The following is a 20,014-nucleotide window of genomic DNA, read 5'->3' on the forward strand; positions in this document are numbered from 1 at the left end:
TTTAAAATAATTAAGTGCATAAAACAAATCAGGCTAAAAGCTATGCATATAAATGAAAGCAATAGCTTTGATATCCTTTGTAGAATTTTAAAATCATGTAAGAGATCTCCCTATTATAGACTCATCTTGGGTCATTTGAAAATCTGTAAAAAATGTATCCCTCCTGAATACTTTCAAGAGGATTTTGTTAGCCTAATTTCTTTCCATCTAATACCCTTCCTTATAAAATATTTAGCTCTGCTTGACAAAATCCTGCTGTTTTCCAGAGTAAATTGAGTCATTTGTATGATAAACACTGATTGAAGAAAACAATTTAGCTGGGCTGAAACACCAGAGGACCACAACTTTAGTTTGATTCTCCTGACATTATACCCTATGCTATTTGCGCTGGTTCCCATTTGCTGGCCCTCAGAGATGCTTACAAGGTGCCCCTGATCAGCTCGCAAATAAATCTGGTTTTGCACAAGGGATTCACTGGAGCCCTGATCCACATATACCATTCCTCATCCCCTTCCCCAGGCACTTCACAGGGCTACATCAACAAGCAAAAACAGGCCAGTACCCACAGTTTCCTGAGGGGAGAATTTCTTGGAGCTCCCTCCCTTCAAGGTGTTTCCTCATCCAACCTGCTGTAATTACAGTCCATTGGAGCGGCTTCACTGCAAGTGTAAAAGCACCCAGTGCCCAACTAGTGTTTTGCAGAACTATTTTCTATTTTGTAGATGAGCACAAGCAGTGTACATGAAAAATCTTTGATTATTTTACTCTGCATAATCATGTAATTTGTATATAGTGACTACTCTTAACTTTTATTGTACGAAATTGTACATTAAACATTTATCTCTATGTAGTAGGGAGCTGGAGACTCCTGCTGCTTTAAGGGAAGATGAGATGTACAGGACTCAGAAGGGAATTAAATGAACCACATGACTCCAAAAGGGCGGAGTTTGTATTGTATATGCCCAGGGCCTGAACTAGGAGGGCAGTCTAGCTCTGGGAGCCATGGAAAAGCTAAAGTCCAGAGGAGAGCCATGCACATGATTAGAGGACAAGAGGGCAGGCCTTAGGAGAAGAGGTGGAGAGGCATGGGACTCTTCAGCCTGGAGAAGCAAAGGCACAGGAGGGACTTGGGGGCAGCCTATAAGTACATAAGGGATCTGGGAGAACATCTGTTCACCAGGGCACCCCAAGGGATGATGAGGTCACGAACTGCTGGAAGACCATTTCAGGCTGGACATGAGGAAAAGGTTTACTGTCTGAGCCCCCAAATGTGGCGCAAGCACCTACTCTGGACACTTTTAAGAAACACTTGGATGCTTATCCTGCTGGGATCCTTTAACCCCAGCTGACTTGCTCCCCCGTGGGCGGGGGGCTGGACCCGATGATCTCGCGAGGTTCCTTTCAGCCCTAATGTCTATGAAATCCATGACCACAATCTGTCACCATTAGGGTGCCCGCCCCGTCTCTTCTTAACCCCTTAATCGCTGCGGCGACTCGGCTGTTTCTACCTGTTGACGTAGCCGTGCACGGGGCCAGGGAAGGCGAAGAGGAAATGGTATCTACGAATCAGGGCTCCAGTGAATCCCTCGTTGTGCAAAACCGGGCTATTACCGCCAGCTCCTACCCCTCCTCTAACGACCCAAGCCGCGCGGCCGAGCCTGCCCGCGGGCGGTTTCGGGGCCGGCCGGGCTCCCGGTGAGGGCGACCCCCGCGCGGCGGCCTGGACAGCGGGCGGCTTCAAGCCGCTGCCCCGCGGAGCTCTGCTCCCCAGCCCGACCTCGGGAGGCCCCTTGCTGCCCCCCTCCAGGACGCGGCGCGGCGCGGCCCAGCCCCCCCGCGCGCGCTCACCCCGTCGGTCCCGTCTGCTTCCGGCAGCGGCGCGGGGCCCCCGCGCGAGCCCATAGCGCGGAGCCGCCTCGGGTCGGAGCCGACAGCGCCCCGCTCCCAGCCTGCCCCGCGCCGCCCCGCCCCGCCTCACGCAGCGCGTGCCGGCGGCTGCGAGTCGGGAGCCGGGTGGCGCGGCGCAGCCCCGCCCCCAACCAGCCTCCGAGCCCGGAGGCGGGAGTGGCCGCGCGCCAGGCTGAGCCCGGCCCCTGCAGCCGCCGCGGGTCCTCGCCGGGCAGGACAGAGCAGACTGCCCCGCCCCCCGCCACACGCGCCGCCTTCACAGCCGATGCCAGGGAGCGCGGCGGGCAGTGCCCAGGGCACGCGGTAGCACTTAGCCCCGCGCCCACCAGGCTGTGAGGAGAGGGGAGAGGACCTGGCACTGGGGGGCTGGCGACCTGCCACAGGGCACTCGGCAATGCGGCAGCATTAATTGCCGCTGCTCCGGTTCCCAACCCCTGGAGAGAGCGGCACGGGCCAGCTTCGGCCCCCAGGGCAGGGGTCAGCTGCCGGGCTGCAGCGCCTCTGGCTGGACGCTCTCTCTCTAGCATCTACTGCCGCAGCTCGGGTCGGTACGGGCTATTGCTCTGAGCCAGCGGCACTTACGTTTGAAAGCTGCCTTCCTTTCCTGTCCCTTACACCGGACCTGCTGTGTGCACACCAGATGCAGGCAATCACCAGTCGATCTCCAGGACCTAGGCTTTTTCCAATGGAAAGGATGCCTAAGATGCTTCTGAGCACAACCCAGAGGTCCTCGGTGGCTACATAGTTGCATAAAATCTGCACTGATTTTGCCTCAGCAGAAATTTAGGAGAGCAGGACATTCACAGCAGGGGTGTCAAACTCATCTGGACCCAGAGGCCAGATTGACGGCACAAGGCCAGCCCGATAGGCTCACAGATTTCCACCTTTCCCCAGGGCCAGATCCAGTGCACACAGCACCCGCACCAGCCCCTCTAGGACATGCAGACCCAGCATGCTGGCAGGGGTTCCAGACTGGTCCCATGTAGGGACCATACACTGCAGGTCCTGCACCCTATGCAAGGAGGCAGGCTGACTTTTGTCTGGTATGTAGGTCAAATCAAGACCCAGGGCCTGCATGAGAGGTGAGATGCTGCAACTCCATGGGCTGAATCCAGCCTGTGCTATATCCTTGACACACCAACTTCAGAGCTATTAAACACAGCAGTCATGGATACACTAGACATGCATCTAGCAGAAGGGAGGTCTTATGGCATAAGAGCCAGTCAGTGGCTCCAAAGGCAGAGGAGATAGAGCATTCCTTTAGAGAACAGCTGGAAGGTGGTACAAGTAGTTCTGTTTACTGACTTCTTGAACCAATACAGCCATAACAGCATGCATAGCATATCTGTAACAAGGTACAGAATATTTGCCTCTATAAGCTGTAAATTTTCCCTGCCTTTTCAATTTGCACTTGCCTACAGTCAGGTTTTCTGCAGACCCAATTTGAACCCCCCACATGTATATGCTGCTCTGGTATAAACTGCAACTTGCATTAAAGCCTTTGCTGAAATTATGTCAGCGCACAATGTTTTTATACCAGCACAAATGTGTCAATACAAATCCTCCCCACTTTCTCAACAGACAATCTTAGAATAGAAGGACCAGAAGGGACCTGTAAGATCATCAAGTTCGGTCCCCTGCCATGAGCAGGAGGTAATTGGACTCAAACAAACTCAGCCTCCTTTTGAACACCGGCAGGGATGGTGACTGCACCACCTCTGCTGGAAGTCTGTTCCAGATTCTAGTTACCCGGACAGAAGTTTTTCCTTATGTCTAGCCAAGTTTTCCTTCACTAGCTTGTGCTCATTGGACCTTGTCTTCCCCCAAGGGCTCCCTTTCTGAAGAGTTCCCCCCATAGATCCTAGTGTTCATAGCTGCCTACAAGTATGTCAGGGGTGAAGTCACCTCTCAGTTTTTTTTTTACTCAGACTGAATAAACCCAGATCCCAAAGTCTCTCTTCATAGGGCCTATCCCCCACCTCCTCCCCAGGCCCTTGATCATGCAGGTGGCCCTTCTCTGCACCCTTTCTTATCTGAGCTTATCCATATCCTTCTTGAAGTGTGGTGCCCAGAACTAGACAGTACTCCAGCTGTGGTCTTACCAACACCAAGTAGAGGGGGAGGAGCACCTCTCTGGATCTATCGGCAACACAGCAGCTGATGCACGCTGGAGTTCTATTTGCTCAGTTGGCCACTTCATTGCACTTGCAGCTCATTCATCCTCTGGTCAATTGTCACTCCCAGGTCCCTTTCGGATGCCATGCCAGCCAGTGGGGACCACCACCCATTTTATAGATCTGGGTAGGAAGAACCTTTACCATATGAAGGAGCTGGTACTCATCCCTACTGAACCTCATTTGATTGCATTCAGCCCATAGGACCAGCCTGTCAAGGTTGTCCCAGAGCCTTGCCCCATCTTCAGATGTGCCCGCATGTCCCTGCAGCTTGGTGTCATTCACAAACTTAATCATTATGCTTTTCACTCCCTCATCCAGGTCATTGATAAAAATGTTAAAGAGCACAGGCCCAAGCATTGGGGGACACCATTGGAGACAGCCCTCCAGGATGAGGCCACCCCAATTACAACAACTCACGGATCGGTCGCTGAGCCAGTTGCCAACCTACCTCACTAGCCTGGTCTAGGCCAGTACTCTCCTATTTGGTTGAGAGAATTTCATGGGAAACGGTATCAAAGGCCTTGAAAAGATGTGTGTGGCCAGAATATACAGTCATCATGATACAGAAGAGGTGCTGAGTAACATTTCTAACTAGCCAAAATGGCCATGAATCAGGCAGACCCAAAGTTCAAACACTGAAGAAAATGACTGGATAAAGTCCAGGCTGCCACACACACTCAAACATAAGATACAGCAATGGGAAAAACAACCAACTAGCAATGTTAATTTAAAGCTTATAAACAACCTAGGGAGCTGAGTCAACACAGAGTTGAGCCTAAGCTAATCTTTAAAAGGTACAAGAGATGATCTTGGAAGCAGGGGGGAGGGTCAATGCACAAGAACAAGATAGAAAATAGCCAGAAAATGCTCCCCAATCTCACTGCTGCCAAAATGCTCCTGACCTGCCTCCGGTGCCAGGTAATAGAAATCTTCACCATCTCAAGCATGTCATGTGTCATGTGACCGTGTGTGTTCGAGAGCAGAAGTGACAGTGCAGCACTAGAGAATACACCTATTCTGAAACATGGAACCATTTTCTCCCTATTCATGTCAAAATAAGTTTTCTGACTGAAACCATGTGCCCCTAAGCTCCTCCACTTCACATACTGCAGGAATCTAACAAGCATCTATCTACTAGGAGAGTGGGGCTGGTGTTTTGCAGCTGGAAGTAAATGGGTCGAATGGGTAATATTATATCATACATCTGACTTTGCCCAGCTACTGAAGACAGCTGTTAGCTTTTTCTGCAAACCACTTCCAAGTGGTTAAGCCAATATCTGTGAGATTATCTGCTTCATAACAGAACCTTCCCTGGGTAAATTCTCCCTCTGAGCCCCAGTTCCTCACCACCAAGGGTTCTTCTTGTGGCCCATAAAGAACAAGGTCTGTGACCCACATTTTGAGAACAGACTTAAAGGCAAGACTCACAGACTCTTCATTAATCCTGACAATCAACTACTTGTTTGCTCGCTTTCCAGAGTGCAAGAGCAACTTAATGGAACATGCCAATGCACCACATACTATCTTAAACATTGTGGTACATCTCTCCTAAGCGTACCATGAAAGATAAGTGTTGATAATAGCATAGTCAGGTGTTTTCTATATAGGCAATACCTTGAAAACGTTAACTTTTGCAAGCCATATTTTATGCATCACATATGATGGTTCTAACACCGATACATGGAAATCTTGTTGGGACTGTAAAATGGACAATTTACACATGTAATGTATACGTTCTTTCAGTCTAATACTCCATCTTATACAGTAAACAAGGCTAACTAGCCCAGTGCCACTATAGGGACCAAGACTGATGGTATATCAACACATGCTTCAAATGGAAAGGAACTAAGCACTGAATGGATATGGCAACTGACCTACACTTTCATCCTCTAGGTAGAGTTGTCCTTGTCCACCCTCCCACAAATGTCAGAAATTAGCAGTTAACAGTGCATCAAACCTTGTACTACTACTGCAATTCCTGTTCTGGGGCTAAATGACTTCAGTTCCAAGGATTTCAGTTCCAGTGCTTTTAAGTGAGCCGACATTCTCTGAAAGAAGCACGTGAAAAAGCAGAAAGCAAAACAGGACAACATTTCTCCCAGCCACCTGGAAGCAGATTATAGGTCCATGGCTATTCTGTTCATAACCTAATACACATTTTAATATACGTAGCAGCAAAGCATTAGGCACTGCTATTTAACATGTAACTGGAGTAAAGCTAGCGCAGTAGTCCCTGACTAAGCCTGCCTATAAAAATGATTACAGTGTTAAAAGATAATTGCATTTTGCACTCCCAGCCTAATACTGTGCAGCCTGTCAGATTCCAACACAATCTGTGAATTCTGATAAATACCTCTTCACAAGGACATGAAAAAGGAAAGATTCCATCTAAAACAATGGTTAAAGTAACCATCCATTTCTTCTGAGAACACATGAACATTAATCTTTTATGGACAGATTTTAAGATTAGTGATTTTGGGAGTAAAGTTTTCAGAAACTTCTGTTTACTGAAATAGGGTTGATAAGAGATTTTTTTTGTAGCAGAGAACTTTAACTTCACTATAAGAATTGAAATCTCTCCTCCCCACACCTTCGACACCACTCCTCAACCCTTCCCACCAAAGGAGCAAAACCAAACAAGAAACGCACCTGACAGCAATTCCCTAAATGGTTTGATAGGTCACTTATAATCCAGTTCAAACATAAATCATTGCTATGAGGTGATTTTTTTCAGTTCAGTAGTAAAACAGGGTTAGGGAACGAAATGTATAGTTTGGGTCAACCCAAAATAGGATTTTTTTCCCCTCACAAAATAATGATACAATTGTTTCACTTTGATGCAAAACATTTCATCTGACCTGAAACTAGGGGGGTTTTTTGTTTCAGAGGTGTATCATTTGCACTTTTTAAAAACTTAAAACCTAAATGTTTAAATTAAATGCCATTTTAAAATTAAAAACCAAAACCTTTCATTTTTGAAGCATAGAATTAAACATTGCAAGTTTTCAGCCGCACAGTTCTGCAAATTCACCTCAACTTCGCAAATTTCAGCCTACCTAAAACTTATTTCCTCAACTAATTTACTATTTGCCCCTAAAAAGTCAACCAGCTCCAGCCATTGCTTACATTATTTTTGTTGCCATGCATTATGTTGGCTCTTGGTAGCAACCTACTCCCCTATTTTCTTGCATACATCCCCAAATAAATATGCGCCTTGTTTTTACAAGGTGTAACACAGAAATATTTTTTCAGCATCATCTCATGGATGACTGACAAAGTTCTCCTGGAAACAGTACCCAGGAAGTTTCTGGTGCCAGATGCCTCACTCAGGCGGTCTTCTGGGGTGCCGTACTTCCTGGTCACTGTCTCCAGGAGAACTTGCTTTACGTCACACAAGTTTAGGTCCCAGACCCTTACAAGGACAGCAACAGACTGATGCTTCTTTACTGTAAACAGTTCTTTATACGTGCACCTGTAAACAAAGTTATTTCTACATCACAGGCTTCATCAAGATACTTGGATGAGCAAGCTCATTTGCCCCTTCAGGTACAAGCTACAGGTTAACACAGGATTTTGCCAACTTGGCAGCCGCACAACATGCAGCTTCTCTGGGCATGCTTCTTTTCTAGCAAAGGAAGCAGCTTCCCTGTTTAATACATGCACCCAAATTGTGGGGGGAAGGGGAAAGGGAGGGGATGACTTTGGAAGGAAAGATGTGTGTTGTGAGAAATTACAGTATTTCAAGAACTCCTCTTAAATGAATACATTATTCAACTTACTGTTCATATCTACTGTATTGCTTGTTTGTCACTGAACATGAAAGAAGCTGAGTATGCAAAAACTGAACACATACCTATGGTAGCCAGCACAGCAGCAAGCACAAGACAACTGACAGACCTTTTAGTTCACTGAAATTTTCAGTTTATAGGAGATCTAACCACAGTCGCATTACTTATGGATTACCGCAGGCAAAAGCCGTATATGTAGAAATGATAATATTTTGCAGTTCTACATTTTCCCATGAGATTCCCCAAGTGCTTTACAAAAATTAAAACATTAAATATCACCACCTGTGAGGTAAGACTGTCTGCCAGTTTTACAGAAAAGAAAACAGACACAAATAGATGGGTTACAGGAAGTTGGAGGGGAGGAATGGGTACATACGCAGGTTCTCCTGGTATCCTGCTCTATATCTTGTTGACTAAGAGGCATACTCCCTCCTCTCCATACACACTCGCAACAGGCTAGATTATCAAGAGCTGAAAAGCCGTAAGTAATTTTTCAGTTATTCAACCAATAGGAGGGAGTTCAACATAACTGAATTACAGTTCAGTGACAAAAACCCAAGACAGGTTTGGCTATGAATAAAAAGCATTTTCCTAGTTGTATTTCCAAGTTAACACCAATAGGGGGCTAGAAAACCTCAGGAAAATGGTAGGTCAAATTCTGTTGTGCAAATGGTGTCAGCACCAAAAGGTCAGTGTAATTCTGGGATGCACAACTATTAAATCATGGATGGATTCATGTCTTCTCTTCAAAGCACTGATCCAAACATTTCACGTAAAGGTTAGGAGTGTCAGCTGAAGTCTTCATATAGTAAGTTTCAGATGCATTTCAAACTCTATGTGGTTATCTGGACTTGGAGATGCACCAATGCCAGTTAGGGTGAATGCTGGTAATTTGGATTTGCCTGTACTTCATTCCATTCTAAAAAGATAGAAAAATTGAAGGTGTTCAGAGAAAAGACTGAGGAAGTGAAACTAGTCACTCCAAAGCTTGACTAATACAAAAGAAAGGCAGATAGAAGTTAATATACTCAAAACTGTGAACAGAGAACAGAAGGAGAATGGCATAAAAAGGCCTCATACTACATATAATGATATACATACACCATACATAGGTTATGATTAGATGACTTTACAAAAGAGAAAAATCTAGGTAGAAAAACAGGAAAACCTCCTAAACGTAGAATATATCAAACTAAGGATCCTTAAAAAAAAAAAAAAAAAAGCTCATTGGCAACATACTGCCCCCTAGACTGACATTGCTCACAGCCACAGGAAATTGAAAGGTTACAACTGAATTAGACAGTGAGAATAAAGTATGCCGCTGCCCACAGCATGTTTTTCAAATCAACGCTGTTACCCAATGTCCAATACAACTGGGGACCACTGGAATATTAGTTACAGAAGATACCAGACATGCTTTAAAATTAGACTAGTAGAAAAGATACCCTAGGCACAGCTCTGCAATAGGAAGATGGACTTGATGACTTTTGTATTTCTCCCTATTTGAATAAGGATTAAAGATATGGGCATGATAATATTTTCTGCTCAATATCTTTGCATGGGTTCACTGCCAATATATCAAAACAAAAATCCTAACATTTATTACAGACCATGTTCTTACACCTACCTACCTCCCACACCTACCTCTGAAGGGAAAGAATGAAGTTTAGTTTCTCACAGCTGCTTGACTAATATCTTGCAAGAAACTTTTTTGGTTTTGCTTTTCTAATTCATTGCTCTTTCACTAAATGTGGATTTAATTACTAGAAAGCTCAAATGTATGTAGCAAAAAGCAAGTACATTTCAGGGACATTTCAAAACAGGACACAGCTGGAAAAGAATACTAGCTGAGGAACACCCAGCCCATTTTTTTAAATCTAGAATTCCAGGGCTAAAGCATGAAACTTAGCTGAAGTAGACTCATTATAGGAATCATTAAAATCCCAGACTGACAGGTTAGCACAGCATAGGACCAGTTTTCCCTGTAGTTAAAATACAGAATAATTAGTGTTAATATTTAACAACACATTTTGTTGGTAACTACTTTGCCTCTTATTTCAACAGTAATAAACATCTGAGAAAGTAGACTACAAAGCATTTTTAATTAAATGCTATAAAAATCTTCCTGGTTTACTTTTGTTTCTCTACCACACCTTAAAAATAAACTAACAGAAGGGCTTAAGTCAAAGGGAAATGAGGTGTATGATTTTAATAAACATTTTCTTATTAAAACCTTGATATTGTTTAAATATACCATACAGAGAAAAAAAAGCTAATTTATAAAGCAACATACACATTTCAAGTCAATGACGACAGCATACATCATTCTAGTTTTTCCTTCTGTTCATGTCATCAGAATACCTTCGTGTGTGTATATATTGTGAACTACTGTATAAGACTACCTGTGTAGTTTCTGCCTAGCTATACAGTACAGGATTTAAAAAAAAACTGTTTAAGCTATATACATAAATATATATACATATAACATATATTTATATGTTATACATACACATACATTTATATACATATACACACAATACATATATACACAATAATTTACATGTATATGGCCTTTCATCAGAGGATTTTTGTTGAAGGTTTTACACCATTAAGCCTCATAAAGCTCATCAGGTAGGGAGTCATTTTTGCAAACTGGATCCGAGACCTGTTCTACACAATTTTTGTACTAACTTTATGTATTTTGGCTAGAGGTATGTTTTGATTTTGTTTTTTAAACTGCAATATCATTATACTGGTGAGACCCTAATATGCTACTGACGTATATAGTGGTGCCTTATACCAGTATAGTTTTCTTCCCCTTTTTTTCAAATACAGAAATAGGTGCACCAACGTGAAGCACCTTTATAGCTGCACCCACACTTTTGAGATTGTATAACTTAACAGAACTAGGATAGGAAAAAAAGAGGTACAACTTATGGGTTTAGACAGACTCTCAGCTCAAAGTAATTCCCTGAAGGTCACAGTGGCAGATTCCAAACACTATACTCCTAGCCCTAATAATCTAAGCACTAGAAAAACTCTGTATTTGCCTACAAGAGTTACTCCTAGGGGGATGTGGTTACATTTCACAATCCATGTAGAAATATTTTTACTGATTCATTTGATGCATCTGCAGTTTAACCTTGCAAGCCTGGAACAGTTAGCCTGATCAAAAATTTCAGAGTCAATGCAACACACACAGGGCTCCTATACACATGCAGGGAGCCTGTTCCAACATACCGTAATTCCAGAGCAGCCACAATTAATCGAGTCTGCTGGAGTGTGGGAATTACTGCGTTCCAGAAGCCTCCAGTGTCACATGCATCAGCATCCCCACACTGAAAAATGGCTGCAGGGCACTTTAAAGCTCATTCAGTGAGTTTTAGTTGAAAGGCCCTAGCCATCATTTTTCAGCAAAGGGATACTGATATAAGTGATGTTCTGGGCACTTTATTAGCACGGCTCTCAGAGCTGCACTAATTAAAGCTCCCTCTGCCTCCCAGAGCACGTGTATAAACTCCCAGAGTGACCAGAGTTTTGGATTCAAGCCCTCATCAAGGCCTACAGATGCTAGACTAATTATGGAAGCAGAAGGTTCTATTTTTCAGCCACAAAGCAGCATTGACAGATTGACAAAATCTCGATAGCTCTCCTCAAAAGGGAAAATCCTTGTAACATGGTCAAAGGGTTAGAGGAAGAGAAAAACAGTAGCATCTTTCAAAAGCCAACCCATGCTGTGCCCTGCTCCCCATCTTCAACAATCCAATCTGCTAAGCTATGGTATCAGAATAACAATAGGGGGAGGTGGCCAGGATTGCTCCATACTTTCCCAATGTCCTCACAACTCCTAAGCAGTCACACTAAGCAATACAAATTGAAAATGACAAACAAGCCCTAGCTTACTGTATGTTCAAAGACTACCCTCCCCAAAACCATAAACCATTTTATTAAAGAATGAACACACAGTAGGTTCCCTCCACTATGCACTTTGTAGATTTATTCCATTAAAATCAATCCTGAATTTATTGGAACAAACCTCTTTCTGTTCAAACCAAGTTTTTTTGTGAAAGAAGGGGTTGCCTGGCTTATTTCATTCAGGAGTCTCTGCTAACTGTAAAATGTGGGCTGAATCTCTTCATTTTGTTTACTGCAGTGCAGAAGCACAAAATTCAGATTTTAAGTGGGCTACTGTGTTTTGTGTATGCTGCTAGCTCAAATAAGGGCTAAATAAATAAAAACTATTGTTTCTTCAATATGACTTGGTATTTTGTCTGTAATTTCTTTATTAAAAAACTGTAACAAGATACTTAAAAAAGGCTAGATACAAAAGTAGTTAAGCTGCTCACGAACATTAAAATTTTCCAAAATGTATCTTCAATAATCATGATCTTATAAACATTTTACAGTTACCAGAAAGTGCCCAGGCTGAGTTTACACAGTTGAGATAACGTAGTACAAGTGTCTGGGTAGAACTGGAAGTGGAACAACCTCCTGACTGACTGCTCACTGAAATAGGGATACAAAAATGTTGATTGTGAACTATGAAATACTGTGCATTGGCCTCATCGCATGTACAAAAAAAAAACCTCACTAAAAAGGTACAGATTACATGCAAAATATTAGTGATGATATCTAATGTGCCAGAGTTCAATGCAACAAGAACAAAAATTGCAATGAAAGTGGTTTCATAAGTAAAAGTGAATGATTTCAACTCTTAGATCTGAACTGTCAAGAACTTTTTTTTTTTTTTTACAAGTTCAATATACATGATACACAACTGCAGCCAACCACAAATTAAACACCATAAAAAAGTTAAAATAAAACACAGAACATACTTAATTTTTTATTTTGAAATTCCCTACTCCCTCTATACAAGAACCTTTGCTGAAACACTTTCCACAAAGGCAGCAGTGAATTTTCAGAACATTTTACATATTTTCCCTCAGCAAAAAGATAAATCACAGTGTAAATAATATTGTTCTGCTGTCATCTTTGGCTGGGGCTAGGCCAAGAAGTTACTGACTAGCATGCTGTCGCTGTTACAGTCAAATGTTGCTAGCACTCCTTAGGCCTTTACATTACAAATCTAGTATAGGAATGTTTGCATTTAATCATTAAAGTACCACCAGGGGTATGACAGCATTAACTTTCATAAACTTTTATAGACAAATGGAAAATCTACAAAACTTAGCTAGTAATATTACACAGCAATACACACTTTTTTTACTCTACACAAAACCAAAATTCTTGGTCTTAATGGCGAGTAACAATTTCTGTTTCAAAATCTGCTTAGAGGAATAGAGTGGGACATAAAGGCGAGAAATGCAAGTGTTTGCTGTAGGAAGGTGTTGATCATCTGGTGGCCTTATTGTTATTGATGGCATGGGCTGAAATCCCTCCTCACTGGCAGGTAATGATGGGCTTGATGTCCAAAAATAAACCTGAAAGGACAGAAAGCAGAGTATCACTTTTGCTGGTTTAACCACATGTAAACTTACATTAAGCTACAGAGCGGTGAAAATCACAGAACCATAGAAAATTAGGGTTGAAAGGGATCGTCTAGTCAAACCCCCTCAAAAGCAGGACCATCCCAAGCTAGATCATTCCAGCCAGGGCTTCGTCAAGCTGGGCCTTAAAAACTTTCAAGGATGGCGATTCCACCATCTCTAGGTAACCTGTTCCAGTGCTTCACCACCCTCCTAGCGAGAAAGTTTTTCCTAATACGCAATCTAAACCTCTCTTGTTGCAACTTGAGACCATTACTCCTTGTTCTGTCATCTGTCATATTATGGCTGATCATGAAACATTCCCTTATAGCATACTGACCAATTCAATGGCTCTACTACACATTCTTCTGCCAACATATTTTACTCTAACTCATTGGCTCATCTCAGCTACAAGTATCTCATCAAAGCAACATACTTGGGAAGAGTTGCTCTTATTGGAATCAACTACTACTTGTCATAGAAAGTTGCTCTTTTACCTGGTTCCACTGAAGAGACAGAGCTGGACTGACAGAAACACTATAATAAAAGTATTGTATTCTATTCCAATTGCTAAAGTAGGTGAAGCATGAAAATCTTAGTTCACCTTCTTTTTAAAGTATGAAATGTCTTTCAGAGTGAATATTGCATTGCACCCTTAGTTCTATTCCTAAACAAACCTGCTTTAGATTTTCTTCTTTTCACACTAGTGCTTATTCTTTCTAAGGAAACTCAGATGAAATGAGATTGTTCATGTTTGTGAAGTAACAGCAAGAGAAAGTATTAAATAGTAGACTGATATACTGCACAACAATAGATCTCTCTACAATAACTGCAGTTACGAATAGTATGTTTCTGACAGGTTTGGGTATAATTTGACTGGTCAAGTCAAATTCAGTCAATAGACTGGTCAAACATTGGCCAAAAATTATTTTCTAAAAATTGCCAATAGGTCCAAATAATACACAGAAAAAGTCACAAATTTTCCATTAAGAAGCATGTAAAAAAAATAATAAAGACGATTTCATAATTCTGTTAGGAAAACTACAAAAAAGGATTATATTTTTTTGGTAATATTGCTAACCAATGCAACTTTTTTTTGGTAAAATTTCACCAATCAAAAATATGCAGTCAATTTGACCAGTTAACTGACTGGCTTGCCAACCCTACTCTCTCATATACATGGCTTTTCGAAGCACTTCATTAAGTTGACCAGTACCATTAACCCATCTTACAGCCAGGAGGGTGCAGGCAGGTGGAGTGATTTTGCCAGACCACTAGCATGACCAGGAAGAAAATCCAGATTTCCTGAATCCCAGTTTAACCTACTAATCCATAGTCACCCCATCCATAATTCATTTTGGAAACCCAAACAAAAATTGAAAGTGTGTTTAACTGTGCGACTTTGGAGGATTGGATTTTGACAAACACCCCATTACCCATTTTCTGAGCATCCACAGTTGAAATGCTAGTGTATTAACTCACTGGTCCCCAAATGTCATCATACCTATGTAGAAAACCTTTGCATAATATACACATACACACATACTAAAAACAGTACTTCCAGAGAAGCAATGAGGTTTTCTGTAAATTTTCACTGGAACTTACTAGATCTTGTCTTTCTGTCATACTCATCTTCTCAACTATGGACCAAAACCAACGCTTGAACTGTAAAAGCTTCTCAGCATTTTCTCCTGTTTGAAATAACAAATACATTTACATTTGTGTACTGGAATACTGAACACTGTAGGCACTTTTATGTATGCGTATCAGTAAATAAATTCTTTCAGCACAACATTTCTTCTCCATAAAATCTGGGCAAAGAGAACCAGAACAGCTTTATGGTATAATAGCTGTATCTCGTTAGTAATAAATCATTAAAACATTCCTTTAAAAGATTAGAGCACAATCACGTTTCTAATTAAACATATGGTCAAGACCAGGGTTTGAGGAGGAAAGAAGTGCTACTCTCAAGCTCTCCTAACCTGATGGATTATGGTACCCAAGAGACAGCAAAGCTGTACCCTAGAGAGAGCTGTGTATTCTAGTCTTCCGGTTGAAGATAAAGATTTTCAAATGTAGGTGATAATAATGGGTAGAGACCTACCTAAATCCTAGTTTGCAGTGCAGCGCAAGCATACAGTTCCACAGGACTTCTAATCTCACTCTTTTTGCCACCTCCCTCCCACAACTGAGTGACCAAGAAGCAAAAACTGAAGCATGAATTGCCTCTCAGCCACTCAACGGGGGAAGGGGGGTGCCATGCTGCGAAAAAAGGTGAGATTAAAGGCACCACTGCACTGCTAACTTCCAGAGCAATTTAGGTAGGTTCCTAGTAATAAGGTACAACACTGAAAATCTTTTAAACCTGCTGCATTAACTCATTCGCTGACAGACAAAGCACAGGGGTAGTTTTAACTTAAAAAAAATTTAAAAGTTAAAGTTTGCCCAACACACAGTGGGCAGACTAACAGGTGAACATACTAAATGACTAATCTGTACAGCTGTATTTTAAGTGAACAAAATATCATACCTGACTCGTCATTGAAAGATGTAAAGCTGATCAGCATTTGTACATTTACTTCACCACAGCCATTTACCAAAAGCCTGAAGTCTTCTGCTGTCAAGTCTTCTAATGAGTTCTTTGGAAGTACATCCAGCAGACCTTTCCTCATGGCCTGAAAGAGTTACAAGATTCACTTTATACCCATCATTTCTCTGTTACCTTCTAATACAGCACTAAAAATTTACGTACCAGGAAGCTGACATCTGCAAGCAGAGTTAAGTTTCTTTTAGTAATACTCTGTCAAATTTGGTAGTTTACAAATCAACAGAAGTAGAAATGCTTGCTTTCTTCCTAGAATCTGAACTGTTCAACATAGCTATGTCAATTTAAAACTCTCTCTGTGAAGATAGCATTTTTTTAAAAAAATGCTCTCTCATGCAACTCCACTTCAACTTGCTTAAATTCTGATATTGCTTTAAATATGGTACACCGACAATCACTTCAACATAATACTAATGCCACTGCTACATAGACAAGCTTGGAACTCAACTTTCCAAGCAGCAGAAAATATCAAAGCAACACACCAGTTCAGGTTCTGCTTTTTGTTCTAGAGTGTAATTACTAAGTTTACATATTTTAAATGGGAGCATCCAAATGCTCAGCACTTCTTAAAGTAAGACTGTTTATTTAAAAGGCGGTTACATAGATTTAGGGGACTATCTAGGGAATTACTGGCAGCCTAGGCCTCAAACTTTAAAATGAGAGTTCCAGAGCTACTAACTGCTCACTTGTGTCAAAACTAAAAGGGTGAACACACAAATAATATAGTAAGAATGATATAAAGACAAACATCATTTGGCCTCTTTGGCAGCCTAGTAAAACTGTGCTAAGCATTGGTCTCTGAATCATTTTTCAAGAAAGTAATTTCTACCCTTCTTATTTCAAAAGTAGCTTCCAAAACCAAAACATAGTTTAACGTCAGTTTTGACAATAATGGTTTTAGTCATGTTCCTCCCCACTCCTTCCCTCCAAATAAAAGGCAAGAACAAATATTCTGTCTTATTAGTTGCATGTGCTAGAATGCGGACATATGGTCAGAAGTTCTGGAAAAATTATGCATTTATTCTGGAGTTTATTTTGTTAAAACTTGGCTGAACTACAAGGATTAAATACACCAACGCTGACAGAAAAGCACAGTAACACGGGAGACTTTCAAGACAAAAATTTCCAAATGCAGAGGAAAAACAGTACTCTTCCCTAGTAGGATGTGCGCCATGTAAGCTTAAGTCACAAATAATGTTTTACATATAAATCTTCAAGTTTTTTAACTACTGACTGAGCTAAATTACTTTCTTCCTTTGAACTTAATTCTCCTATGAAAAAATACTTTCAATGTATTCAGGACTCTATAAAGTTAAGCTGGCAGCTGTATGACAAGAAACAAGTGTTTCACATTTAAATATCAGTATCTTTTAGAAGTCCGACAACTTTTTTAAAAATGAACTCTATGAACATATGAAGAAAGAAGCTTCAGAGGAAGGAATCCTGTATATCCAGAAACAATACAAAGTACTTACGTGTAAAGGTTGCTCTGCTACGACCAACATTCTGTGTTCTGCATATTTCCGGACATATTCATAAACATTCTGAGGAGTGACTGGTATATTTACACCATTGGAGATAAGCTCAACCTGTGACAAAAAAATAGAAAGTAACTTATTACAAGTTACTTCTATTTCTGTATGAAGCAAATAAATTGCCTGGGACTACATAACTAAATACAGTATTTTTCACTCTTATAGCAAACCATAACACATGAAAATCTTAAACAAAAACTATATTTAATAACTGTAAGATGGTAAAGTCAGTGAGATGGATCATTTCTGTGAAATAGAAATGAAACAGGACATACAGCTTAGGATGCGGAATATTAAAAAAATGCTTCTGTGGCTTAAGGATAAGTCACGCTGGCTTTCAAAAGATCTCATTCCCAAATCACTTGTCATTTTCAAAATGCTCCCCAAGATTTGCATGGTACAAGCAAGCAACATTAAAAACTAAAGCCAAGTTTAGCTTGTACCTACCTGCCCTCCCCCTTCCTCCTTGCACAAGTCTATTGCAAATGCTAAGTCCATTGCTGCAAACACAGCATCAGCATCTGTACTCTGGGAGGCGAGGATAAGTTGCCGCAAGCTCTCATACATAACCGGATCAAAAAAAGCAAAATCGTGCCAGTTCACCTAAAATAAAGTAAATATTTGATATGAAACATGTATTTTACACACATATATATATATATATGTGTATATATATGTGTGTGTGTTACAAAGTCTAGGTCTGTGTAACATCCACATTAGCAGAAATCCACCCAGAGGGCCACACAAGGTTTTGGGAAGAATAAAGAAAGTTAAACATTTCTGTTCTCATCATGCTTTGAAGTTGCAGGAACGTAACACCAGACTGAAGTGCATGGGCAAAGAATGTGGAAGGGTATGTGGAGCTTTTGCTTATGTTAAAAAAAATTACAGAGTTGGCAACCTAGCCAGAGCTCACAGAACACCTCTTCTAAATAGAATTTGGAGCAGAAGAGGTTTTTTTCAACAGAATTCGAGAAGGAGGTCACAAGAGCTACCACGACTTCCCCAAAAGCCCACCTCAACCACTCAACAGTGAAAGGATGCTCACTGAACCTTTGACCAAGACTACTTCCCCCCAGCAGCTGTAAAATTCTTTTAGGCAGAGCACCAAGCAGCTGTATTCCACCCTGCCCTCCCAAGCAGACATCTCCCCCTTTTTGTCCCACTTCTGAAACCCTCGCCACTTCTCTTATTAACAGGCAAAACAAAGCTGTCTGCTCTTCTGCTAAAGCCTACTTTTGGAGATGCCCTATATCTCATTAAATAAAAAATTTAACACTTCCAACTTTACAGTTGACAGAGCAAGTAAAACACCTCCTTAGTTTAGCAATAGGCCTGGTTTGGGAGCGCTTTCTGGATCCACAATCTCCCCCCATTTGTCACCACTCTCTCCCTTTGTCCCCCCAATTTTATAAAATTACATTCATGTTGAAAACAAAGTGCTCTGATCACTATTTAAAAATGAAAGCAGGGCAGGGTTAGAAACTAACCCATAAGACAATATCTTAGGCTCCTCTGAATGAGTTAGGCTGTAAGGTGCCACACTGCCCTAAACTTCTCCCTAACACAGCTAATAACCTCTCTCCACTTTATAATGCAAAACACTTGTTGCATCAAATATAATTTAAGAGTTATTTGATAAGAAATGACTGTGATGTAGCCTGATAAAGACAGGTAATTATTGGCCTACAATGAACTGTCTACACCTTAGACATAACATCCAAGATGTTAAGCAAAATGCACAGCTTTTCCCCCTCTCCCTCTTTTTTTTAAGTTTTGACAGATGGTACAAGAGAAAGCTGATGCTACAGCTCTAGTTCTTCAACTTTCTGAGCAGAAGAGAAAGGAGTCAGATCAATTTTTATCCCCCCTTTTTTATGAAAGCATATTACATTAGAAATACCCCTTCTGTCAATTTCTGCACACCCAAGTATGCTCCCTTGAGTTTTAAAAAGTAGAAAAAAATATTACAGCTAGTTTAATTACATTAAAAAAATACTGAATTGTCTTCTGACAGGCACAACCTTAATCATTTGACCCCAGCAGACTTCTTGCCTATGGCAAGGAGGCTGGAATCAATCTCATGAGGTCCCTTCTAGCCCATAATGTCTATGAAGTTAATGCCACTAGATGTGCTTTAAATCAGACTTCACATTTCTAACAACAAAATGCTTTACATTTAAAAGAAATTCAAATTTCTATAATCAACTTACTTTTCTGCCAAGGAGAACTTTGATCACATGTCTATTTAGTGTGATGGGACACAGTTCATTTTGCAGCAAGCATAATCCCAGGATTCTGAAAATAAAGAATACTTTTCTTAAAAACAACATTCCCTTTTGTACTCATTTTTAAACGTGCTTAGTTTTAAAGAAAGTTGCTGAAGTATTTCAAATGAATGAAAAAAAAAATCAAATAATTACTCCAGAATTTAGGCTATAAGCCTGATACAACTTCCCACCCCCAACATTCCCAAAAGAAACCAATGTTTGTGAAATGGTTCATGCTGCATCTC

At 41.2% G+C, this 20,014-nt stretch overlaps 2 protein-coding genes across 11 annotated transcripts in view; both read right to left on the bottom strand.

The window, feature by feature from the left end:
- Window positions 1-2,077, bottom strand: part of RRM2B (ribonucleotide reductase regulatory TP53 inducible subunit M2B) — a 39,803-nt gene extending 37,726 nt beyond the window's left edge. The window contains exon 1 of the mRNA XM_090040452.1: window positions 1,849-2,077. Coding sequence (XP_089896578.1) covers window positions 1,849-1,902 — 54 coding nt within the window. The 5' untranslated portion in view covers window positions 1,903-2,077. The remainder of the gene's footprint in view (window positions 1-1,848) is intronic.
- A 10,626-nt stretch (window positions 2,078-12,703) lies between these two features.
- The window catches only part of UBR5 (ubiquitin protein ligase E3 component n-recognin 5), a 143,829-nt gene continuing 136,518 nt past the window's right edge, over window positions 12,704-20,014 (bottom strand). For all 10 annotated transcript variants that reach the window (XM_090040461.1, XM_090040458.1, XM_090040457.1 and 7 more), the window contains 6 exons: window positions 19,713-19,797; window positions 17,947-18,102; window positions 17,440-17,553; window positions 15,890-16,034; window positions 14,965-15,050; window positions 12,704-13,314 (listed from right to left, as the gene is read on the bottom strand). In XM_090040461.1, the coding sequence (XP_089896587.1) occupies window positions 13,102-13,314; window positions 14,965-15,050; window positions 15,890-16,034; window positions 17,440-17,553; window positions 17,947-18,102; window positions 19,713-19,797 (799 nt within the window). In that variant the 3' untranslated portion in view covers window positions 12,704-13,101. The remainder of the gene's footprint in view (window positions 13,315-14,964; window positions 15,051-15,889; window positions 16,035-17,439; window positions 17,554-17,946; window positions 18,103-19,712; window positions 19,798-20,014) is intronic.

This window comes from Crocodylus siamensis, chromosome 3 (genome assembly GCF_052110815.1).
Source record: "Crocodylus siamensis isolate JL-2025a chromosome 3, ASM5211081v1, whole genome shotgun sequence".
Taxonomy (NCBI): Eukaryota; Metazoa; Chordata; order Crocodylia; family Crocodylidae; genus Crocodylus; species Crocodylus siamensis.